Raw genomic sequence first — 26,782 nt, forward strand, 5'->3', positions numbered from 1 at the left:
AGGAAATCTCTGACAAAGCTTTGTGAGGAAGAGTTGTGTGGGAATTCTGAGTGGGTTGAAGGAAGGAGGGGCTTAATAATTCCCTGCGTTTATAGAGGTTTTACATTTAGCACTTTATTTAGATAAGCAAATTGCTCGTCACTCTAGTATCTTTCAGTTTAGTTTTTCTTTCATCTGATCACTCTCTGAAGTAAGATAAGGAAATGAGGATGATAATATTTACAGAGAAAGATACATATATATCCTAAAGACAGTGGTAGAGAGGAGATCTAGAGGAGTAGGCACAGCAATTAAAGCCTTCATGATACCAGTTGGAGATGTCCACAGAGTCACAGGAAGGGCTGAAGAATAGTTGTTTGTGCCAAGGAAAAAAATAGTTTGAAAAATCTCTTTTTAAAGAAATCTTGTGAGGTAGATTGTAGTATATTAATCTTAATATCTATCTGATAAGCAAATCTCATAAACCTTATATGAATTCAGTATGCTAGTAGCTTACTAAACATAAATTGGCTTTTTTGCCAGAGAAGTAATATAATTAAATGTATAGATTGCACAGATCAAGAATGAGAAATATAAAGTATTGTTAGCAGTACATATATAATAGAAACATCAGTGTCAACACAACTTACTTGTACTTAAAACATAATTTTATTTGTATGCATTATCAGGTTTTCATAACTGGCTCAGTTAGGGTTTCTATTGCTGTGATAAACATCATGATCAAAAGCAACATGAGGAGGACAGGGTTTATTTCATCTTGTATCCTGTAGTCCTAGGAAGTCAGGGCAGGAACTCAAAGCAGGAACCTAGAAGCAGGAACTGATGGAAAGGCCATGGAGCAATACTGCTTACTGGGTTGCTCGTGGCTTGCTCATCCTGCTTTCTTATAGTACCTAGGATCACTAGCCCAGTGGTTCCATCACCCACAGTGACCTTGGCACTCAAACATCAATTATGAATCAACAAAGTGCAACACAGACTTGTCTATAGGTCAGTCTTGTGGAGGTATTTTTTCAATTGAAAGACCCTCTTCTCAAATGATTGTAGATGTGTCAAGTTGACATGAAACTATTTAAGATAATAAAAACATGAAAAATTATCTAAAAATTAATATAAAATGGTTTAATAAGTTGGTTGTTTTTAATTTAGGATGCTTAATTTTAATTTATTCAATATTGACAATATCTACTTATGAAATGAATTTTGTACATATTTATTATCATAATGTAATAGTTGTGTATCTTTCCAAAACTTCTGATGATTCTTGTTTGATTCCTTTTTTTCTTTGCTGAGTGCTTCACTGTAGTACAGAATTAAAAGCTAAGAAGCCCCCAGTCTAGTATACTGTGAAATAACCTGTATTCAATAGACATGAACTTATCACTCAGTGTGTTTTCCATTTATTTATTGCTTAGCTTTCTCACAGTCTGTGAGATGGTAGTAGGATATTAGTATCCTTGATTTATAGAGGATAGTTAATCATCACACAGTTCATAATTGCAGAATTTACCACAAATTTTCTTGACTACTATGCCAAAGACTTACTTAAATTATTTTTATTGTTTTAAACTGTGTGAATGTGTGTGTCTGTGTGTGGGTAGGTACAGTTATGTGTTGGTACCCTTGGAGGTCAGAGGCTTCAGTCTCCTGGAGCTAAAGCTAGAGACAGTTATGAGCCTTCTAATGTGGGTGTTGGAATTGAACTCTGGTCCTGTAGAAGAGCAGTATCCATTCTTAACTGCTGAGCAAACTCCCTGTCCTATACCAAAGACTTCTCTTTCTGTCCATTCATGTGATAGAAGCTGCACTGTGTTAGTCAGGGACCGCCAGTTGCTACCACTGGCTGACTATCCAACATTTCAAAAACATGAGTTATTTCCTATTACTCATCCTAGAGGCCACACCGCGATCTTTCTCGTTCCTTTCCTCAGTGGCTCACTTAGCGTTCACTAGTATAAGGAAGCAGTAGCTTTGAATTTTTAGTATCATGCTTTGGTGGTCTGTTAATTCATCTTGTCTTTGGACTCAGTGTGTCATAGGATATTTTCTGGCATTCATAGCATGAATTCTTTTTTTTTTTTTTTAAATTTATGTGCATTGGTGTTTTGCCTGCATGTGTGTCTGTGTGAGGGTTGTCCAATCTCCTGAAACTAGAGTTACAGACAGTTGTGAGCTGTCATGTGGGTGCTGGGAATTGAACTCGGATCCTCTGGAAGAGCAGCCAATGCTCTTAACCGCTGAGCCATCTCTCCAGCCTAGAGTAAATTCTTAGAGCTGATAGAAGGATGTTTAATTGCAAACACTTTATTAACCATTTTGCTCTACATGTATATATTCCTAGTCTAGAAATTTAAGTTTGCACTTGGAAATTTAATAATATTTTTATGCTTTACTTGGGAAACAGTTTTGTCTTATGACTGTTTATTGCCTTTTCCTGTTGTTTCTGGTGCTTCAGAATTTTAAATAAAACAGTTTTAGCAATAGAGCAAAATAAAAGGTTTTGCCTAATGCCTGTCTTACTCATTTTTGAAGCCCCTTTAGCCTTAAGGGAGCTATTAGTTAAAATGACACATAGCTTAGTTTCTGGACAGTGTTTTAGGTGCTTGTAATTACCAATGAGAATAGAATGTATAGTCATTTTTGGAAAGTTCATTGCTATATTGCAAGCCTTTTCTAATTCTTATTTTTTTTCTCCTTAAACAGAAAAAGGAACCTTCTAAATCCAGTGTCAAGAAAAAATTAACCAAAGTTGCAGAAGCAAAGAAAGTAATGAAGAGAAATTTTAAAGTGAATAAGAAAATAACATTTACTGATGAAGGGGAGGTAAGATTCTATAAATATGTTATTTCTGAACTACATCTCAGGGATTATGGAGCTTAGCTTTCCTGCTGACTGGCCATTTATTATTTAAAAAAAAAAATGAATGTCTCTACAACACACTGGGCGCTTCTTTACTCTGTTCCTGTAGGCCTTTTATCAGCTGTGTGGCTGTGGACAAGGATTTCTTATGCAGTAAACTGAAAGTCCTTCCTGGTGATACCAGCAGTGAGATGATGTTCAATTCCATTCTTTATAGAAAAGGTTTTCTCATCAATATTCATCAGAGTGTTCGCTGGGAACAAGCACAAGAATACTAACACAGTTACTTAGCAGAGCATCTTTAGCATGACTCTGTAAACTGCCTGATTTGCACTTCCTCAGTTACATATGCTGTGTTTGCACGTTCATTGAAGGACTGGCTCATGGAGGGAAGTCTCTGTCTTTAAGTAATTCCAGATGTAGGTGCTTCCTTCTCATTTTGCCTTTATCTGGGCCTGGTTCTAAATACATGTCTATATTTTTCTCATTATTTTAAGAATTAATGTTTTGTTTTCAAATGATCAAATAAATTTAGGATGAAAACTAGTTCCTGGCATAACAAGGTCTTAAGAATTTCATCTCATGACCCCATTCTCACCAGCCTACAAGTTCCCCGACCATCCTGATATACCACACAGTACCATTATAATCTTATTGCTTTTTCCTTCATGGAAATTATTATTGTTATATAACCTCACAGTCTTAATTGATGATTACAACCTTCTTTTGTACTTCTACAAAGAAAGATATTTTGCTTTGCTCTTGGGTTCCTAGTATAGAGCATAGTACCTCACGTGCATTAAACCCTCAGAGTAATGTTTAGAATTAGTAATCTGTTACTCTAGTAAAGTATGAGCTTTTCATAGTGATTAAAGAGTTACACCATATATTTCATCATCATGGAAATGTTGTGGAATACTCTCTATCCACAGTGGTATTTTTCTTTTTCATTTTGAAGTTCAAGAACTTGGTGTTATTTTGGGGTATAGGAATGAGCTGAAAAATAACAAGATAGTTGCAAAAAGTGGAAGATGAAGCCAATATAAGTGAAAAAAATATTTGTTATAAAATGACTATTGAGAATTGAGCACCCAAGAAGTGAGCTAGAGGAGAATGCAGTCGTGTCTAATGCCCTTGTAAAATGAGTGCTCTTAGCCTAATGAGCTTAGTGTGCTATAGAGTTCAGCTGCACAGATTACAGTAATTAGCTCCAAGATGATTATAAATCTCTTAACTGTATAATATTGCAATGTGTGCTTGTTACTAAGAGGAGCTGTTTGTGGCATACATAATACTGAACCTCTAAAAGATAGGCTGCAATTTGTTTAACCCACAGAAAGGTATACTATATTAATTTCCTTTTGTGAATCAAGTTGGATGAGAAGTTTGAATAATTGATGTTATCTCTGCATCACCATGGATCCTTGTCACAGCTTTTGGGGCTCACTGGTTATTGGCATAGTTTGTCATGCAGTTCCTTTGCCACCACCATTGGCTGCCACAAGAATAAGATTGTGGGAATCTCATCTTGAAGAATGGCATGGGTAGCAAGGATGTATGAATACCTGTGAGATGTTTATCTGAAAATTTCTGTTTACCTGAAAATTAGTTAGGATACTTTAAAGTCAGAGGTACAGATTTTAAATGCCCTGGCAACCAGTTTTTAAGTTAAAGCTGTTATGTTAATGAGAACTGCTTTATCTGAATTGTTCAGATCTTATACTTTTATAGTGTGAGACAACAGAAATTGTTGAATTGCCTCTTTTTTTAGCTCTAGAAGGGGCCCAGGTGTCCAGAGAATAATAAATTTACTCAGCATGACACAGTAAACTAGCGACAAAGCCAGAACATTCGGCCATGTCTTCTTTTGGATCCATCTGCTTGCCACTTTGTTCCTATCCATAAACTGCTGTGTGGAATCAGGAGCAGCCCGTGAAACCCAAACCAATTTTCTTCCTTATAGTTAGTTAGTTATTTCACTCTGCAAGATTAGTTGATACGTGACTCATTGACCAGTTTTTCTTATCACATACTGTTATGGGTTCTGAGGATGAATGAGAAAAGTATATAGATAGATACCCATAAGGATATTAGATTTACTAAAAGAAACAGGAATGTAAAATAGCACATTTTGATGAGCTGTGTTAGAGGCATATATATACAAGGTACCTGGGTGTAGCTCAAAGGAGATACAGTGTCACCCAGTTTTTTGCTCTGTGCAGATGATTTTGAGCTTAGTTGCAGGAGGACAGAACATTAACAACAGTTTTGGCAAGTGTTTCTATTCTGTAATCACCTTGACCAAATCCTTTCACAAAGTAGTCTTTACTCATGTGCTCACAGTCTAATGGCAGTATTGCCTTGGCTGTGAAATATGAAGGTCCTTTCTGTGGCATCTTACTTTATTAGGAAGTTTATGAGAAGGTTTAAGAAATAACTTTTAAATAAAGTTTAAGAAAGTGGTCATATGCCCCATTTTAAATGAGTCCTCAAAAGGCAGCGGTTTCTGTAGACATCGCTTCCACCTTACCCTTTACTTCCCTTTCCTGCCTTCAGCTGGTCCAGCAGTGGCCACAGATTCAGAAATCTGCTACAAAAGATGTGGAGGAAGACGACGATGACGACAACACTGGTGGCATCAACTTAGACAAAGCAAAGGAACGGCTTCAGGAAGAGGACAAATTCGACAAGGAAGAATATAGGAAGAAAATTAAGGCAAAGCATCGGGTAAGCTTTCTGCTTGGAATTACAGCTGTGTTCTTACAAATTTGTCTAACTTCTAATTCATTGGAAGTGCATTGATAACATTTCTGTGGTCGTTGTTTTCACTGACACTTTCTTTGTGGCCGATTAGGCACTAATTCCTTTTGTTCTTTTTCTGGAGACTGTATAGCACTGAGTTGCCACTGGAATCTGCTTTTGGTTATGTGACTCAGATAGTATTACTGTGCTTTAAAGGTACAGTTTGTGTGCCAATCAATAATGCCCTTAGCATTCATGAGTCACATAGTTGAGGGTGGTTACTTTAGGTTATAGCGTATGGTTATGTTTTAGCCCTCTTGAAATTCTTACTTGAGATTGGTATTTCACATGTAATTGTAGCAATACAGATAGAATACAGATAATACAGAAAGATCCCATGTTCTCCATTTCTAGAATTTTGTTATCACTAGAATATTTTAATAAATGAAACTACAATATATAGCCTTTTGGATTGTTGTTTTTCATTCAGCATTATTTCCTAGAAATTCGCCAGGTTGGTGTATATAAAGACACTTTCTTTAAAAGATATTTAAAAGGTATTTGTTTGAATGTATGTATGTACACCACATGCGTGATTAGTTCCTGAAGAGGCCTGAAGAGGGCATCAGATATCCTGAAGCTAAGTTACTGTTGTGAGCTGCCAGTAGGGTGCAGAGAACCAAATCTGGTTCCTCTGAGGAGTAGCAAGTGCTCCTAACTATTGAGCCATCTCCAACCCTCTTTATTATCTTTCTAATACTGAGCAGTGGTCTGCTGTTTGGATGGGCTTAGGATTGATGTATTACACACTCACTGAAGGACGTTGGTGTTGTTTCCAGATTCATTTCACTAGCTAAATTTCTTTCCATATTTGTTGCTTGATGGTATCTTGTAAAAGAGAACATTTTTATGTGTATAAGGCCCTGATGACCTTAAACCACAGTTCTCTGTTATCTTTGTGGGGGACATATGTATTATTGTCCTGCCATACTATGTAATTCCCCCCAAATGGGATTAACCACTAGATTAATGAGTCACTTAATGAGATAACGCATATGTACGTTTTAAAATATCTTTCTGAAGCATGCCTCTAAAGCAGTGAGTGACTTCAGGATGGCACAATATAATATTTGAGAATCCTTGCCATATTATTAAATTTTATTTAAAAAACTTTTATATGCCTTTAGATGGGAATATTATTGTTATCACCTTGAAAAGGATTCTTGTAGATTTTTTACTCCTTTTTTACCTTGTAACTATTTAATGGTCCAGATCACACTGCTTTTATGAGAGTTTTTTAAAGACTTTTTTTAAAAGACTTACTACAACTTTACAATATCATTTGACATAACCAAAGAAAAAAGTACATATTGAAGATAGTTTCAAATATGGAAATGAGTGTTGCCAAAGCATTTTAGACTTGTGGAACACAAGTTGAACTGTAATGCTTGAGGTTAGATATTTATGTTATTGAGAGAAACAAATATTTCTTGTATTACTTCCTTTAGTACAGTGTGTAAATTGCAATTTGGAATTATTTGTTAAGATCTTTAGAAGTACTAAGACTATCAACAGCTTGCTTGCCATAGTTTAGTTTTCAGTCTGCTCCAAGTATTTATCTAGGGGTTAGATTGAGTATAAAGAATGTTTTACACTTTATTACTTAAAAATTACAATCAGTTATAAAACAAGTGTGAAGATTTACATAAAATAAGATTTCTTCTTGCCTTCTCTTTCCTTCCACATATGGCAACTGTCTATAGAATATCATCACCAAATGATATTAATGATATAGTGAATTTAAAGTAGGCTTTTATGCTTATATTTACATTATAGAATGTAAAGGTAGAATACTGAAAATACATGATCCTCAGTCCTCAGGAAAACTGGTTAAAACATGGTTAGCTATGAACATGTTTGCATTGAACAAAATGTCTTTTTCATTTTTTCCCTTTTCAATGAGTGATATATCTACATGGTCTTGAAATCAGGATGATGAAAATGACCGAATATCCTGGCTCATACCTGTTCTCACCTCTTCCTCTATCCTGGTCTGCCTACCTTAATCACCTTTGTTTGTCTGGTTGAGACAAGGTTTCACCAGTTCCGCAGGCTGACTAGAATGTGCAGTGTAGACAGTGTTGCCTTCAATTCCTCATCCTGCTTCAGCCTCTTGAGTGCTGTTGTTACTGCTTTGTATCACCATGCCAGGTTACTGTAACTTTTAATGCATCACTGTTAGGCAAATAGCAGGAATTCAGATATGTATTTTTAATATTTTTATTCATCTATATTAAATATGAGAATGTTAAACACTAAAAGTTGAGTAAAAGTTGAAAAGAAAAACCACTGTGAATACGGGATGTGACTGAATAAAATTTATGTGGGAGGAAGAAATGCCAGGAAACTGATCACATGCTTCTGCATTTGGCTTATTTATAAATAGATGTCACTTGTGAGTTTCATAAGTTACAGAATTTTTAAATGCATGTTTAAAATGTCTCAGGATGATAATTTCATTTTAAAAGATAATTCCTTAAGTGAGTTTAGTCTTAATGATTCATTTTGGTGGTAATACTTCCTGTTACGAATTAGTGGCTGCTTTTGGGGGCTGGAGAGCCATCACCAGTTTAGAATACTTAATGCTTTTGCAGAGAAATGAGTTTGATTTCCAGAACCCAGAATCCACATGGTGGCTCACAACCATCTGTTAACTTTTCCAAAATACCTGCTGGCCTCTGCTGGCCTCTTTGGTTACAAGGCATGTACATGGTGATATTCATACATGCAGATAAAAAACTCATACACATAAAATAAATAGATAAGTAAATAAATAAATGTAAGAAAATGCACAGTTTTGAATGTCCTCAACCATTGTTACGTAGGTCTCAGGTCCTTATGATGGTCCAGTTCTCATTCTCAGAATGTTCTAATACACCTGTCTTTGACTCATGCTTTTGTCTACCCACCACTGGAAGCTATAAAATTCCATCTGGGACAGAGGTATTCCTTTTAAAAAAAGTTTTAGAAAACTGAGATATAAAGATCTTTTCATTTGAGTTTTTGTGACTAGGTTTTATTATATTTTAATTTGTATGTAAAAATTAAAAAGGCTATTTTGTCTGTATGCATGTCTGTGAACCATGTGTGCGCAGTGCTGATGAAGGCCGGAAGCCTGCATTGGATCTTTTGGAACTGGAGTTACAGATGTTTGTGAGCCACCATGCTGGTGCTGGGAACTGAATTGCGGTCCTTCGGAAGATCATCAGTTGCCCTTAACAACTGAACTATCTGTCCAGTCCCCAGTTGTATTTTGATAAGAGTAGTTTTACATATTTAGAGGTACAGCATGATGTTTTGTTGTGTGTATACTATGTATACATTGTAGAATGATGAAATTTGGTTAACATATCAGTCACTTTTTATTTCTTTGTGGTATGCACATTCAGAATCCTTGCTACTAGCTACTTTGAATATCTAGGACTTTTTTTTTTTTTTTTTTTTTTTTTATAACTATAGCCACCACTCTTTGCAAAAGATCCCTAGAACTTATTATGTCGGGATGAAATTTTGTTTCCTTTAACCAAGAGACCTCCCTCATTCCAAAGATAATCATCATTCTGTTTTATATTTCTGTCAGTTTAGTTTTCTTGGATTCCACACCAGTGATACTACTTTTCTATGCATGCCTTATTCACTTATTTTGGTGTCTATAGATTTATCATGTTGTCACAACTGTCAGAATGGCCTGCTTTTTGAAGTCTGATTAGTATTCCATTCTTTATACACATTTAAAAAATCCATTTGTCCATTGATGTCACTTTGTATGAGTATTAAGATTTTAATTTTTTATTATATGTAAAAGGAATATAATATGATAGTGCCATTGAGAATAGAGCAGAGCTGCTTCTGTGCAGAAACATATAACTAAACCTGGCCTTTTGGTGCCTTCTCTAACTGTTGTAGGTTATTTAGCACTTTTATTTTATTTTATTTTATTTTATTTTTTATGAGTTTGCAGTGAAATTTTAAGTACCATTTATTTCTGAGACTTACTGGTAGCTGTGATCAATAGGCTTATTACTTTTCTCTATAAAAATCTTGAAATGTTCATTAGAAATAAAAATAAAGCAAAAGTTATACTCTGGCACAGAGACTGCTGTGGGATGGTCTGTATGTCAAATTGTCCTGATTGGTCAATAAATAAAACACTGATTGGCCAGTGGCCAGGCAGGAAGTAGGTGGCCAGGCAGGAAGTAGGTGGGACAAGGAAAGAGGAGAATTATGGGAGGCAGAAGGCTGAGGCAGAGAGACACTGCCAGCTGCTGCCATGACCAGCAGCATGTGAAGATGCCGGTAAGCCACCAGCCACGTGGCAAGGTATAGATTTGTGGAAATGGATTAATTTAAGCTGTAAGAACAGTTAGCAAGAAGCCTGCCACGGCCATACAGTTTGTATGCAATATAAGTCTCTGTGTTTACTTGGTTGGGTCTGAGCGGCTATGGGACTGGCAGGTGACAAAGATTTGTCCTGACTGTGGGAAAGGCAGGAAAACTCTAGCTACACAGAGACAAAAGGTTTTGTGATATCAGTCAAAGCTGTTCTTACTGTAATGGGCTGGACATTTGCTCTGTGCTGTGATGCCTTTTTAGCTCTGCAAAATTATTTATGTTTTGCCTGATCTCTGCTGTCACTGCTGGTGATATAGAGAAATGACCTTAGAGAAGGCCTCTCATTCTCGTGGAGTTCTCTGTGAAAGCTTTATTCATTTTAGATTGTGATTCAAATAGGGCCATCATGTCAAGAAATGAGTCTGGACTGCTTGTGACAGTGGTGCAAGCCTGACTCTGTTTCCACTTAGTTATGAACATTAGAAAAATAGGGAAAAATTAAGGGGACATTGTAGAATTGTTATTGATACAGAACTAATTTGATATTGACTCTCAGTGACTTCATTTTAAAACATATGTAATAGGTCAAAAAAAATAGAGAGATTGTAATAAGCCATCTTAGAAATAGTACCAAGACTATCAACAGTAGCACGTGGCAGTTAGTTAACTGGGCTCTGTGTTAAATGCTTTATATATACTTTGCCATTGTATGCTCACAATTAACTTCTGAAATAAGGCCAGACTCATTCTAGAGTATAAAATTAAGACTTAGAAGAGTCAAGTGATGTGTACAAGTTCCTACATCTTAACAAATGGAGCCTTTACTAAGGTCCCCACTACTTCTTGACCTTGAGCTGTTTAGCTTAAACCATGAAACATTGTCTTAGACAGGAGGGCAGTTCTGAAGCAGTAAATAAAAATTTAATAAATGATAGAAGTGGGTGTTGGGTTTTGAAGAAGCAATGGTGACAAATTCTAGAAGCTGTATTTCTAAAGAGAGGTGTAATTAGATTCAAATAAATTCAAAGACAAAATAAGCATTGTAGTTAGTCATTTAGTTTAGGGCCCCAGACCAGAACTTTTTCCTAAATGATCATTGAATAACAATGTAGGTACTAATACTAAAGTTCAGTTTTCAGTGGTTATTGCCATTTAAAAGTCTAGGCAATATTGTAGACTACAAGCCTGCTAACATAGTTACAAGAAATCTTACTAAGGTTAGAAATTATATCACGAGAGCAAGGGACTACTAAGCATTTGGTGTTAAACTCTAACAGACATTATAAGTAAGGCTTATTTACATGAGAAAAATCCTTTTTTGGTTCATCAGTTGTGTGATACGTCTTTGAGATATTTTTTTATCTTCTATTTTTATTTGTTGTTTTATAGATTAAAATATTGTAAATGCCATGCGATATTTGAGTGATAGGTGGTTAGCATGGAGAATAGTTGGAGGCTGGACTGGAGTTGAAGAGTGGAGAGCAGAGATCGGTACTATTGGAACTGAGACTGGCAGGATTGGGTCTCAGACCATGATGCTTACAGGATACTCAGCTGTTTGTGTTTTGTTCATTGCTCTATAGCCAGAACCCACCGTAAGTGTTGGCACATGGCAGTTCAGTACAGATTTAAGCCATTAAGTATGAAGTGAGTGCTTGCGTGCATCCTTGATCCTATTCCAGACTTCTGTCTAGAACACTGTCCTATTCATGTTGTTTAGACAAAGCTCCATGGAATATGAATACATTGAAGAGGCTTGGTCCTGGGGTCCTGAGAGGGGTGCATGGAGACTTACAGGGTTTTTGTTCTTAGAGAACAGGAGTTATTTTTGTAAAATTGTCATAACCTCTCTTGATCTTACTTTCTTTGTTTTTTTTTTTAATTGAAAATAGACTCTTCTCTCATATAATAATACATCTAACCAGTTTCCCCTACTTCCACTTTTCCTAGCTCCCCTCAACCTCTCCTCTCCTCTGCTTCCTCTTCAGAAAAGAGCAGGCCAAGAGATGACAGCTAAGCAGGACAAACAATATATAAGACAAGGCAAAAGCCCTCATATTGAGACTGGACAAGGCAACTCAATTGGAGAAAAAGAGTCTCAAAAGCAGGCAAACGAGTCAGAGATACGCCTGCTCCCCCTGTTAGGAGTCTCACAAAAAACACCATTCTAACAGCCATAACATATACACAGGACCTGGTGTAGAACCATGCAGGCTTCTTGGTTGTCTCTTCAGTCTCTGTGAGCCCATGTGAGCCCCGCTTAGATGATTCAGTGGGCCATATTCTCTTGGTGTCCTCCATCCCCTCTGACTCCTACCATCTTTCCTCTTTCTCTTCCTCTGGGTTCCTTGATCTCTGAGGGGAGGGACCTGATGGAGACCTCTGGTTTAGACTCTTATCTGCATAGTATCTGGTTGTGGGTCTCTGTACCTGCTCCAGCTGTGGCCAGAGGAAGTCTCTCTGATGACGACTGGACAAGGCACTGATAGCCAAGTCTCTGAGCTATCCAGTCTCCAGTTCCTGGCTCTCCAAGCATGTAGGGCATGGGCTCCCTCTCATGGCAGTGGGCTTCAAGTTAAAACAAACATTAGTTGACCACTCCCACGAATTCTGTGACACCATTGCCCCAGCACATCTTTCAAGCAGGAAATATTATAGGTAGAGGGGTTTGTGGCTGCGTTGGTGTCCAGTTTTTTCTTTTTGTAGCCTGCAGAGTACCTTTTCATGCCAAAAAGACTAGAACATAGGGGTACCATGCAGTACCAGCTTGACCTCTCTGTGTTCAATTAGATGTGTAGATGTCTTTGGCAATGCCTGCACACACACAGCCTGCGCCCCCCCCTCCCCCGGTCACTCTTTAGCGGCCTTCTGTACTAGCATCAGCTTGGGTTGTTTAGGGATCTCCTTGGGACCCCCTTGGCTAACAACTCAACCAACTGTAACCCAGTTCCACCACTGGAAACTTTGCCTGGCTACAAAAGAGCCATTTTAGATCTGTATCCTCCACTACTAGGAGTCCTCACTAGGGTCACTCTCATAGATTCCAGGAAGTTTCCACTGTGCTAGGTTTCCACCTCCCCATGCTCCCCAATTCTAGCCATCTCTTTTCACACTTTCCCACATCCACTTGATCCCTCCTGCTCCCATCCCCACCCACCCTACCCCCAGTCCACCTGCAGAATCTGATCTATTTTCTCTTTCTGGTGAGATCTATGCTTCCCCCCTATAGTCCTTCTCTTTTCCTAACCTACCTAGATTTGTGGGTTAAGCTTGATGATCATTTACCTAACCACTAATATCCACTTATATGTGAATACATGCTATATCTTGTCTTTCTGGGTCTGTGATACCTCACTCAGGATGATTTTTTTCTAGTTCCATCTAATTGCCTGCAAATTTCATGTCTTTTTTTTTTTTTTCAAACTTCTGAGTAATACTCCCTTGTGTAAATGTACCACATTTCCTTTATCTATTCTTCATTTGAGGGACATCCAGGTTTTTTCCAGTTTCTGGGTATTATGAGTAAAGCTTCTATGAACATAGTTGAGCAAGTGTCTTTGTGGTAGGATGGAGTGTCCTTTGGATACATGCCCAAGAGTGGTATAGGTGAGTCTTGAGGTAGCTCGATTACTACTTTGTGAGAAACCACTGTATTGATTTCTGAAGTGGCTGTACAAGTTTTCACCCCCACCAGCAATGGGGAGGGGGAGGAAGGGAAGAAGAAACATGTGTTTCCCTTGCTCCATATCCTCATCAGCATGAGCTGTCACTGAGTCTTTGATCTTAGCCATTCTGAGAAGTATAAGATGGAATCTAAAGTAGTTTTCATTTGCATTTCCCTGATGGCTAAAGAGGTTGAACATTTTTTTTTTCTCAGCCATTTGAGATTCCTCTATTGAGAATTCTGTTTAGATGTGTGCTATTTTTTAAATAATTGGATTATTTGGTTTTTTAATATCTAGTTTCATATATATTTGGATACTAGCCCTCTATTTGATGGGATTTGGTAAAATCTTTTCCCATTCCATAGTCTGCTGTTTTGTCCTATTGACGGTGTCCTTTGTCTTACAGAAACTTTTCAGTTTCATGAGGTTCCATTTATTAATTGTTGATCTTAGTGCCTGAGTTATTGGTGTTCTGTTCGGAAAATTGTCTCCTGTGCTAATATGTTGAACATATTTTCATTGAGCTGGCTTCCCCTTCCTCACTCTCCTGAAAAAGAGGTGAATGTACTATTGAAGTGACAGTAGATATCCCCTATGGTCCTGTGTGACATCTGGGAACTGTGTTCTGTACTAGACTGTAGAGTTGCCTGATAGCCATTCAGATGGTTTGTGCTCTCATCTTGTGCTGAAAAAACGAGACTCATTTCTAAATCTGCAAATTCCTGTATATGACCAGAGAGTGAAAAAAGCATGAATGCTTTGCCCTGACTGCTGACCAAATTCATATTTCATGGTACTTGCTTTTTTTGCAAGGTGAGGGCCCAAAATTTCTGAGATGTCAAAGAAGGATAATAGTTATAAAGTGAGTATTTTGTACCTTGAAATGCGATTTTCTGTTTTCTTCTCCTTTGTGAATTTGACTTCCATTATTGAATTTCATGCTTTCCTTTTACTTAATCACTTGTGCATAGCAGAACTCAAGATAAAATTCTGTCTTTTTGCATGCTATAAAATGTCTTTTGGTATCAGTATGTTCTCAAAAATGATATTAAAAAAGGAATTTATTAAACTATATAAACTACATTAAATTAAGGGAGACCTCAGCTATTGAATATAATAATGTTCAGGTATCTCTTGTACCTAGTATAGCCTTTTGTGTTTTGTGTTATCACAAACTCTTAAATAACAGTTTTTTCCTGTTTCAGGAAAGAAAAGGTACTTCTTGTGCCCATTTCCAATGTCTGGATTACTGTAGTTCTACTTCCTGTTTGAAAGCCATTTCCTCCTAGAATGCTAATAGCTTTTTATGATAGAGGAGTCCAGAGAGGATAATAGCAAGATGTGAGTGATATGAAGGATAGAGAAGTTTTCTAATGATTTATTTTAAATTGTTTTTCCCAGATATTGAAAGATAGTTGTTCTTTACTACATAACCCCCCCCACACACACACACACACACATGCTTTCATGTCTTGGTCATATGACCTCACTTCCATCTCTTTGGACCTCTCTTATCTGTATGATGTCAGCAGAAGACAATGTCAAAGGAGATACTGGGTTTGTATGTACATTGAATTCTAATAGCTTACAGGCCTGAACTTTTTTTCAGTTATTGATATTATCTGTGTCTGTGTGTGCACGCACAAGTACATTATGTGGTAGAGAGCACACACTCCATGGCACATTTGTTGAGCTCAGAGAACAATTTTGTGGAATAGGTTCTATTCTTTCACCTTTATGTGTGTTTTTGTAATTGAGCTCACGTCACAAAGCTTGTACAGTAAGTACTTTTGTGTTCCCAACCTGACCTTTAGATTCATTTAGAGGTTGGAAAGATGGTTCAGCAGTTAAGAACACATACTGCTCTTGTAGAAGACCTGAGTTTTGTTTCCAGTGGCTCCTATCAGATGATGCACAATCATCTTTAACTCCAGGGATTAGAGATCTTCTTCAGGGTTCTGTAGGAACCATAACTAACATGTGCACCTACCCCCCCCCATCCCAACACATTCATATACACATAATTAAAAGTAAACTAAATATTAATAAAATAGAATATCATCTAGTAACAGTAGTGGAATAGTTTTGAGATTTGGTGACAGTATGTATTTTTTTGTTATGGCTAATATAGCTTGTTCAAATGCCCAATGATACAGAATTGGGTTTTTCTGATGCAAACACATCAATGTGTTTGTAACTTTGAAGTTCTATTTTCAGGTTTTTTCTTTTTTCTTTTCTTTTTTTTTTTTGAGGCTGGGTTTTTCTGTATAGTCCTGGCTGTTCTGGAACTTGCTCTGTAGACCAGGCTGTCCTTGAACTCAGAGATCCACCTGCCTCTGCTTCCCAAGTGCTGGGATTAAAGGTGTGTACCACCACCACTTGGTCCATTTTCAGATAGTCTTAGGTGTTAGGACAAGGCAACTTATTGAATAATTACAATAAAAATTTGTATGATTATAATTGTAAATTATTTTTTCTTTTGCACAAAGAGCCTGACAGAAATTAAGTACATAAAATATTGTCAGGAGAAAATAACATTAAAAGGGAAAGACTTGATTATTAATAAAACAGTACCATTTGTACATATCGATAAGAGAAGACACAGTATATGACCCTACAAGGAAAATAATGGAGGAGTGTGGAACATAGTAATGTGCCGGAATGACATTGGGTTTCACAAATATAGGAGAGTCCTAGGCTCATGGCTCACTATGTTTATGCCTTTAATCAAGTAACCTAATTATGATGATTGCCCATCTTTTAACCTATAAAATTGGGAGGGGATTTATCTCATAAGTTCTGAAATACTATTTAAAAATGACATATGCAAATTACCTAGCACATTGTGATAATTTAGAGCTATTACTTTTAGCAAGAAAGTAACAATAATAGTAATGTACAAACATAAAATTTTTGTGCAAATACAATACAGTTTTTTGTTCACTCTATAGTTATTGAATGCCAGATGTAGCTATAGATTTAAGATTAAGTTAAGCAGAAAAAACTTAAACCATTTTGATTATTATTAAATAATACAAAGTATATTGTTACTTTAATGTTAGTCTCTAGGTTAGGAATACTTTTGGGTAGATAATAAGATTAAATTGTCCTGTTATTTAGGGAGAAAGAAAAAAAGAAAATTACAGGTAACATCTGCACGCTAAAACAGCTCTCAAACAGGCAAAATAGCATGAATTACTTAAATTTTTTCTTTAATAATATTACTTTGCTTCACTCTGTCATCTGTTAGTCTGCTGCTGGTCAAAGAAAATGGGTAACTGGTACCAACTGTATAAAAGTTTTGGTATAAAGTGGTTTAGAAGCTGTATCTCTTTCTTTTCTTCTCCCTCTCCAAACCCTTAGAAAACATTGATATTTCTTGTATTCCCACTAGGGGAGCAAGTCAGTGACAGGTGTGTGTGTGTATGTGTGTGTGTGTGCTTGGGCTGGGTGTGCTTCTCTGGGATGGGCTGTGTAGAGGAAGGCTGGCCTAGACGTCCTGTCCTCCCTCTGTATGGTCTCTGCTGAGCTCACAGACACGTGTCACCATGTGCAGCTCAAGGACAGAATTTGATGTAAACTAGTGCTGTGAGTGGCTGCCTTCACAGATAAAATGATGCCTTTTCTTCTGTTATTAAAATCATCATCTGTAAATACGTCAAACATTTCTATTTTTGTTTTCATTAGCACACAGGAAAACTCTGTAGACTTGGCACACAAAGAACCATTGTTGAGATCAGTCAGTTTGTAACTATGAGCTTGTGATAATATGCAAATCAAAATCTTTCTGAGTTTTTATTTCTTCATTTTTCCTCTTTGTTCCTTTGACTTTGATTTCTAGAACTCCCAAATCATCTAGAATATTCTTTTATAATTGTAGTGATCCTCTAGTTGTGTGTGTGTGTGTGTGTGTGTGTGTGTGTGTGTGTGTGTGTGTGTGTGTGTGTGTGTTTGTGTTTCAGGGAAGAAAAATAATTAATCACAGAAGCAGTAATGCAATGATAGGCATTAGAGATATGACACATACCTAGTAGCCAAGTGAATTTGAGATTTTATTAGTTTCCCTTCAAATCTAGTTTTCTCAGTTTTTGTTTGCTAGTAGATTTCATCTGCTGTGCAATTAGAAGCTATTTAAACTGCATCTAAAAGCTTCACGGACTCCCTTTTGGTATTAATTAGTATTTAGTATCCATTTAGACCTTAGCACTTTTGTTTCTGTTTATCAGAAAGAATTCTATAAGCCTGGTCGAGGAATATATGGAATTTCATTCTCCATTAGCAGACTATGGATTAAGAGTTTTTTTTAAACTCAAAGGAAGTCATGTATGGATAATGCAGTAAAAAGTACCCAGCACAGAGCCTTGTTCACTGTCCCATTGCCAATGGAGTTCATGGAATAGTGAATCAGGTTTGGATTTTTACCTTACTATATGAGAAGAAAACTGTATTTTTTACACTGACTTAGCCATTTATCCAAATTAAAAGGAAAAAAAACCCTACAAGTTATTACCTACAAATTTTGGATTGAGAATAGACTTTTTGGTGTTTGGAGGAGATTGTGCTTCTTTTGTGAATTTAAAATGACATTCTTTTTTACTTTAGCAGAATCATTTTGTTTTGAACTTTAATACTGTATATGTTTTTCTTTCCCATTTTTACCTATTTTGTAATCAGTGGAAAACTAATGGTGAAATTATAAAACAATTTAATAAAATATCATGTTTCATAAGAGTGACTTTTGTTTGCTTCTGAATGAATATCATTCATAAGAACCAAAGGTGAGGATTTTTTATGTTTTGTAAATTCTGTTTCACACTGAGGACAAGAGAAACAATCATGAGTGTATTTTTCTTTTCTTTTATTCTAGAAGATGACATTGATTGTGTACCAGTCATGTATCAGATATTGTACTTACAACCTGTATGTAATATATTTTACTGAATGCCTGGTTCTTTTATTTTCCTTTTAGTTGAGCAAGAAAGTGTACGTAACTAAAAATTGTATAGTATATAATGATGAAATTGATGTATGATACCAGATCTGACCTATATTTACTCATTAAGAATTTTTAGGCCCGTCCTATCATAGGTATTCTGTAAACATTTATTGAAAAATAAATATGAAGTATTGCCTTCAGTGTGCTTTACAAAGTAAAACTGAAGAGTGTATGTGCTGCTTAACATTCAGTATCTAGAAATTTATGTGCCTCTAATTTGCCTTCTCTTCCTGTAGGAAAGACGGCTAAAAGAAAGAGAAGCCAGAAGAGAAGCCAACAAAAGGCAAACAAAGGTAAGGAGAGGCATCTCTGTGTGTGTGTGTGTGTGTGTGTGTGTGTGTGCGCGCGCGCGTGCACAAAGTCAATATCTTCATGTCTATACTGTTTTGTTCTTTTTGTAAAACAGGTCTGGTAAGGTATTTGACAAAGATAACTATATAAAATAAAGAAAATCTTTTGTAATATTGAAATTAATTTAAATCGCTATTTTCCACATACCTTTTTTTTTTTTTTTTTTTTGGTTTTTTGAGACAGGATTTCTCTGTGTAGTTTTGGTGCCTGTTTTGGATCTCGCTCTGTAGACCAGGCTGGCCTTGAACTCACAGAGGTCCGCTTGACTCTGCCTCCCGAGTGCTGGGATTAAATACATTTATTTTTATGTTCATTTTTATATCACGGCATTCTGATCTAGTTGGATTTGAGCCCTTGTGGTGTATTGTTTACTTTCTCATTTATTTGTTTTCCTTTATGAATGATTAAAAATTAAAATTGCTAGTTTGCAATTTGGACTGCTTGACCCTCCTGGCCACCTTTTCTATTAATTATAGAAGACAGTTGACTTTGTGGTCTAACTCTGACAAGATTTGCATATTTGTCTTTTTTAGACTAGAAATTGGCCTGTTTGTACTCAGTTGGATAATTTGATAATAGATTACCGTGAGAACATTGGTTGCTTCGCTTCTCCTTTGAGGATCTAGATGAAACACTCTATCAGTGTTAGTGTATCTCATAAACATGTATAGTTTCCCTGGATTTATATGTAAAATTATAAGTACCATCCATATACTGCTATGATTTTTAATCTGGTATGCTTAACACTTGAGAAGGTTTCAGCTCCTGCATTTTGGGGACATTTAATAGAAGTGATTTCTCAGACGCAGGGCCAAATACTGAATGCCATTTCTCATGCTGTATATGCCATGCCTAACTAGCCATGGTTTTTTTCTTGGCAGTTAGCAAAGATCTGATTCTCTTGAGTAAGTCCATAACAGATGTTCTTTGCCCCACCCCCACCCCATCCCCAAGCTGGCCATAGCATTTAGAAAGCAAGTTAGAGATGATAACTCCTGGTATAGTTTTGAAGTGGGAAGCAATTGCACTATAGTGTATGAGGAAAAAATTGCATATATTCACTATCAAAGAGCTCTCTTTAGAAGTGTCTGAAAATGAAAGCTCTGGAATGTGCAGCCTGTTAATGCTTCTGCATGTTTATCGTGCAAAGTTGAAGTGTCATGGCCTAGAAACTAGATCATAGCAACTATACTAGATAAATATAATTAAAGAAGAAAATCTTACCCTTCATGAAAACAGGTGATATTATGGGTATTTCGTGTTCAGTGTTTTAAGCCCATTTTGTTTTACTAAGAAGCTCTTATTTCTAGATAGGAAAGTAAGAAAGTCACATTACTATATTTCCTTTGCTTTTTACATTTGTATGTAGAGTCTACCTTTGTATGTGTGGGTTCCATATCTATAGAGTTTTCCATCTAAAGATCAGAAGTATAGTTAATCCTACATTTGTAATGAACATGTACAGATTTTATTTTAGCCGGGCGGTGGTGGCACACGTCTTTAATCCCAGCACTTGGGAGGCAGAGCCAGGCGGATCTTTGTGAGTTCGAGGCCAGCCTGGTCTATAGAGCAATATCCAGGAAAGGCTACACAGAGAAATTCTGTCTCGAAAAACAAAAAAACAACAACAAAAAAAGATTTTATTTTAATTTTCATTACATATACTTGTTTGTGGTTGTGTGGAGATGTGAGTGCAGGTGCCTGTGGAGGTCAGGTCTCCTGGAGTTGGAGTTATAAGTGGTTTTGAGCCACCTGATGTGGGTGCTGAGAACTGAATTTGGGTCCCATGGAAGAGTAACCACTGAGCCATCTCTTCAGCTGTTGCCATTGTTTTTTTTAAAAAGAATTAAAAAAAATATATGGCTTACATATTATTGGGTATTATAATTCTTGTATGATTTAAAGTATAGGGGCTTGGACATTTTGAAGTTTGGGTATTGAGGGTGAATGAGAATCTTGTCTTGGAACCAACTGCACTTAAGTCTTGAGAGAAGACTGCCCAGTATGGTTTATTTTTTATATTTATTGATGCTGTGTGCTTGCTCTTTCATAATGGATTGAATTTGATGAGTTTTCACTTGTTAGACTGCTTCTAGATTCCTTACCTTTAGTCCTGTTGTGGATGGGTGTCTGTGTATAGTTTTGATCCTACTTCTCTTGGGATAGTCAACTTAAAGTCGGCTCTTAAGATTTTCATTAGGGCCGATCTCACATCTGAACTCTTTTTCCTCTCCTCTCCTTTTTCATGTTTTTTCCTGTGGGGAGGAGAGGGACTTCCTTGTCAGGAGAAGGCCTTTTACTGTTTAGCCATGAGAAGTGTGCTGAAAATCACTAAAAGGAGAAGACTATGCCAATGATGAAGTTCTTCTGTTCACCGGGTCCTTTAGTAGACAGAGGCTTTCTTAGAGACGCTGGGAATAGTTGAGATACCTTCAAATCACAACCCTCTTCTTGCGGTACAGATATGAGAGCCATCTCCTTTGAGTGGTGTTACCATAGGGCCCAGTGGCAGTTTATAACGCCGTCTCTAACATTCTCCAGTATACTGAGGGAAGGTGAATCTCTCAGAAACTTGATAAATTATTTTGTTGAAGTTTATATCTATGGTCTGTTATAAGAAGAATATGAGAGGGAAATTGTTATGATAATTTCCTGAGTACCTGATATTTAGTGGTTTGGGAGATACAGATTTTTAAGATTACATGTATTTATTTTATTGGTGGCCTAAGATACAGATCTTTTTGGTATGAAAACTTTCTTTAGTAAAGAAATTCTGAAGAACAGGACTGCTTCTGTTTCCACTAACAAAATGATATATAGTTGTTGTGTTAATCAACAGAGTACATTGATTTTGGAGTTAAGAGAAGTTGTATGGGAAATACAGCTCCATCTTACTATTTAGCTAGGTTTCCTGTTGCTCTGATGACTGGTCACACGTGTTAATTGTAATATCTGATAGCTGCAAGGAGTTTTGCAGTTATGTAAAGAAAAAAAAAACAGTGCAGAACTGGAGATACATCCCCATACTTCTCAGGGCTCTGGTAATTTTTAAATAGAAGTAGGATTTATTAAGCACAAATGTGATGCTGATGGAATAGGAATTGTTGATAGAGGAACAAAAGAGAACAGATTAGAAGACTGAAACACTGGAAAGTGACATTATGTTGAAATTTAAAACAATTCATACATTTTGAGGTTGAAGTTCTATAATCATTATAAATCTTTCTAGTTTTATGCTGGGATGCTTACTTGACACTTGACAATATGGTCTTAAGAATTGTTTACCCAGCAGGTAAAGGCAAGTAAAAGGGAAATAGAGGAGAAAAAAAGTTAAATAAAAGGCAGGGATAAAGAAGAATACCATGGACAAAAAAAGAAAGTAGCAAGAGATGAGGAAGAAGAAAAAGATATACTAAGAAAGAGAAAGTGCATGTAGCAGTAGGCTCAGCTCAGATAGAAATATATAGGGTTAAGTATGCCCACACTTGTTTACAGGGAACAAAGCTCATCAACCGACCTGAGCCTGAACTCAAAAGGCAGATCAACCTTTGCAGCCACATATCTGTCTTTCACTGCTGCAGAACCCGAAGACTCTGAACCTCCAGCCATCTGCTTTACAGTCACAGTGCTGTCACTGTGACAGCATGGCAGCATGATTAATACTTAGAGAGTCTTGAAAGTCTGAAAAAGGGCCCTGTGCCTGTACACATCTCAGTGCTTGTGTTTGCTTCCTACTCCCAACACATTTGGGAAACACCCCCAGTTTTGAACAGTAGCCACGCCAGGGAGTATGAGCTGGGGAGTTTTGGGGAGAGTGAGTTAACCTGTCTAGCTCACAGACTGCAAAGCTAAGTGTGGCCACCAGAGGCCCCTGATATACCAGAGAAACAGTTAATATGAAAACAATCTGGCTGACATTATAACACTTTCCAAATGCAAACACCAGCATATGCTATAGAAAAGAAGAGTTGGCGTCTTAGTTAGTATTTACCACTGTGATAAAGGCCATGACCAAAACCTAGTTGGGAAGGAAAGGGTTTATTGCAGCTTACAGTTGTATGGCATTTTGAAGGGAAGTCAGGGCAGAAACTCAAGGTAGGAACCTGGAGACCAAAACTGATACAGAAGCCATGGAGGAACACTGCTTACTGGTTTACTCCTAATGGTCTGTTCAGCCCTGTTTTTTATACAACCCAGGATCATCTACCCAGGGGTTGTCCCACCCAAAATGATCTGGTACCTCCCATATCATCATTAATCAAGACAATACCCCACAGACTTGCCAACAGGCCAGTCTTACGGAGGTATTTTCCTTAATGAAGATTCCTTCTTTCCAGGTACCTAGGTCTGTCAGGTTGACAAAAACCAAACAGCAGAACTGGCATATTCACATTTACCATCCCCTCACCCCCGGCATATATATGATTGGCAGTTTCCAGTGTTCAAGAACCCAGAAAGAAGCTTCTCTAAAATGTAATCATTTTATATGTGTGGTTTTTTTTTTAAATGATTCTTCCCTTTTTATCCTTTTTTTTGTACAAGATATTAGAACAGTTCACTTAGAATTCAAATGACTCATTTAGGGTACTCACCATTAGTAACTAAGTATATTGGAATGAGATGATTTTGCTTCCCCAAATGACAAAGTAGTTTTGCTGTATTACATGTAAACTTTTTTTAGTTTTTTTTTTTCAGTTTTAGTTTTTCTTCAAGAGTAGTCTGCTCAGTAAGTTTCTCAAAGAGAAAAATGTGCTTGTGAATGCCCCTGATTTTACTAGAGTTGGGAGAATCAGGAGTTCAAAGTCATTCTGAGCTACATTAGGAGTTTGAGACCAACCTGAACTACATAAGACCTTGCTTTTTTAAGGTTCCCCAAATAAAATCATAAGAAATATCCAAGCCAACAGTTGTGCAGACTTATTGTAGAAACAAAAACATAAAAAGCAAAGCAACATGGTTCCTCCAAAATACCATAGCTTTTCAACTTCTTAATTCAAAGATACTGAAAGAGGCAGTGCTGGGTGAAGATTTCTAGTTTCCTGGTAAGAATGATCAGTGAATGACTTCCAAATAGATCTCAGTGAACAGATAGTCAGCAACAGAAGACAGAACTTCGGCATTATGAATGAAAAAAGTTCCAACTATGGAAGAAAACAAAATCATCAAGGAAATAAAATTACAAAACAAAAAAGTCAGAAATGGGGCCTGAAGAGATGGATCAGTTAAGAGCACTTCTTATGGAGGCCTTAGGTTCAATTTTCACCACTCACATGGCAGTTTACAAACCATCTGTAACTACAGTTTCAAGGGATATGATGTCTTCTTCTGACCTCTGTGGGCACCAGACTTGTATATGGTACACATACAAATATGTAGAGAAAAGATAATCATATACATAAAATAATCTGAAAATAATGAAAACGTAAGAACTGTTGGAAACAAACTCAATGGCAGTGGAAAACATTGCAAGTAGATTCACCAAAGCAGAAGGAAGAATATCAGAGATGGAAGACAAACTCCAGGATATATTAGACTCAGTAAAGAGCTAAAAAATGAGCAGCATAAACAGGCATGGTCACATGTCCACATCTCTGTGATGATAACAAGAGATATACCTAAATGCTATAAAAGGAGCTTAGATAAAAACTAAAGACATAGGGAATCTATTCAAAGATTTTCCCCAAAACTAGAGAAAGAAATGAGCATCCAAATTTGAGAGATTTAGAACTCCAAACACACACACAAAAGATCCTCTCCAAGTTTTATTATAGTCAATATGTCAAGTACGAAATAAAGAAATAATTCTTAAAACTTTAATGAAAAAATAGAAGTTTACCAACAAAGACAGATCAGAATAATATCAGATCCCTTATCAGCAACCCTACAAGCATGAAAATAATGGAAGAATATATTTTAAGCATTAAAAGCAAATATTGCCGTTCAAGATTGCCATATTTAGCTAATCTGTCTTTTAAAATTAATAATGAAATATAGACATTCAAGTATAAGCATAGTCTAATGCAGCTCTTGACAAAACCAAGCCAATATTCCAGAAAATACTAATACCTAAAAGAATAGTACACATAGAGGAGGTAGAAGGACAGTTTTAAGCATGAGAGGACAAGAAAGAATACAATTAATAGAAGAAATAGGTAAAGGAGAGGTAGAAGGAAATCTGTCCTCTCTAACACAGTCAAACAGCAAATCCCTAATATTAATAGGGATAAAAGAACAGAATAAACAGTGATCAAACCAACCAGAGAAATAACCCATAAAACCATAGAAATTAGCAACCTTACTAGTATCAACCTTAATCATAATAATTGCTTCAGCTGACCAACAAATAGCACATACTAGCTTACTGGATCATAAAACTAGATCCAACTATCTGCTTTCTCTCAGAAAACACCAACAGCAATGCAGTGAAAGTACAGAAAACAATGAATCAAGCCAATGGAAACTGAAAACAAGCTAGCATGGCTATTCTGATATTTGATAAAGAAAATTTCAAATCAAAAACACTTAAAAGAGGTAAAGAGATAAACCACTATTAATAAAGTGGTTTATTCAGCAAGATGAATACTTTTTACACATACTCTGAATAATGAATATGTCACAAAACAAACTCAAACTCATTAGAATGTATAAAAGGTCTGATAGAATATAGTTCCTCATATAGTAATAGTGGGTGATTTCAATATTCCATTCTTATTTTTATAGATAGGTCATCCAGACCCAAAATCAATAACAAAATATAGCACCCCTCCCCCCCCCAATTAAACTATAGCACGAATCAAATGGACCTAATAGATATCTACAGAATATTTTATTTGGTCAGAAACAATCATGCAGTGATGTTGTTAAATGACTCCTGAGTGCTTGAGTGTACTGGAGTTTGGGTTTATTGACAGATACTTAAAATACAAGAATAGTTTTTAGTATTCAGTACAAAGCTTACAGTTATATGGTATATAAACAGAAGCATCTATATTCCCAATAGACTCCAAGACAGTCTCAGAGAGAGAGGAGAAAAGATGGGTTTGGATAACATACTAATCTCTCATCAAAGAAGTCAGGGTTCTGCCTTTTATCTCTAAAGGAGGAAGGAAGGAGTCAGTAGGAAATGAAAACAGATAGTGAACATAGCTAACAAAGAATAAGCTTTGTATTGATTATTAAAAACCATTCTTGGTTTTGGAGGTGGATGATAGGGGAAAGTGATTTCCTATTTGTAAGAATTTATGGTATCTACCACCTCTTGTGTTAGTGACAGTGGGTTTTGTAGATAAGACTTTGGGGGATACATTTTTACTCGTTGTTACATGTGGGCTATAGAGTGACAAAGCTTTATTGTTTCTTCCTTTTAAGCCATAAAGACTTTTGTTGGAGAGCACCATAAACTAGTGCTCCAAAGACTCTAAAGTTAGTAACTACAGGAATTTCTCCCTGTAAGTAACCATGTTTCCAAGAGCAATTTGTTTTTCTCTCTTACATGGTATTTTGTTTGCTTGTTTATTTGTTAAGGTTTTTCCTTTTTGGCCCTCTAAGAAATTGTAGATAAAAATACTTGGAAACTAAAATTTTATTGCTGTTATTATTTTCAACAATAAACAATTCATCTTTGCTGTATTTTCTTGCTTTGGGGAAAAGATATTGCCAGGTATCAGTAATGTTTTTATGCAGAAAGATTTTTTTCTTTTTCATGTTTATTACTAATGTATTTCAAGATTGAAAGATTTCTTTACTTGAAGAGAACTCTTGAATTTGTTATTTGTAG

The 26,782-nt window shown here is 36.4% G+C and overlaps 1 protein-coding gene across 1 annotated transcript in view; it reads left to right on the top strand.

The window, feature by feature from the left end:
* The window catches only part of Ddx10 (DEAD-box helicase 10), a 184,145-nt gene that overhangs the window by 100,852 nt on the left and 56,511 nt on the right, over positions 1-26,782 (top strand). The window contains exons 14-16 of the mRNA XM_028864955.2: positions 2,704-2,823; positions 5,416-5,586; positions 18,891-18,947. Coding sequence (XP_028720788.1) covers positions 2,704-2,823; positions 5,416-5,586; positions 18,891-18,947 — 348 coding nt within the window. The remainder of the gene's footprint in view (positions 1-2,703; positions 2,824-5,415; positions 5,587-18,890; positions 18,948-26,782) is intronic.

Source organism: Peromyscus leucopus, chromosome 7 (assembly GCF_004664715.2).
Source record: "Peromyscus leucopus breed LL Stock chromosome 7, UCI_PerLeu_2.1, whole genome shotgun sequence".
Classification (NCBI taxonomy): domain Eukaryota; kingdom Metazoa; phylum Chordata; class Mammalia; order Rodentia; family Cricetidae; genus Peromyscus; species Peromyscus leucopus.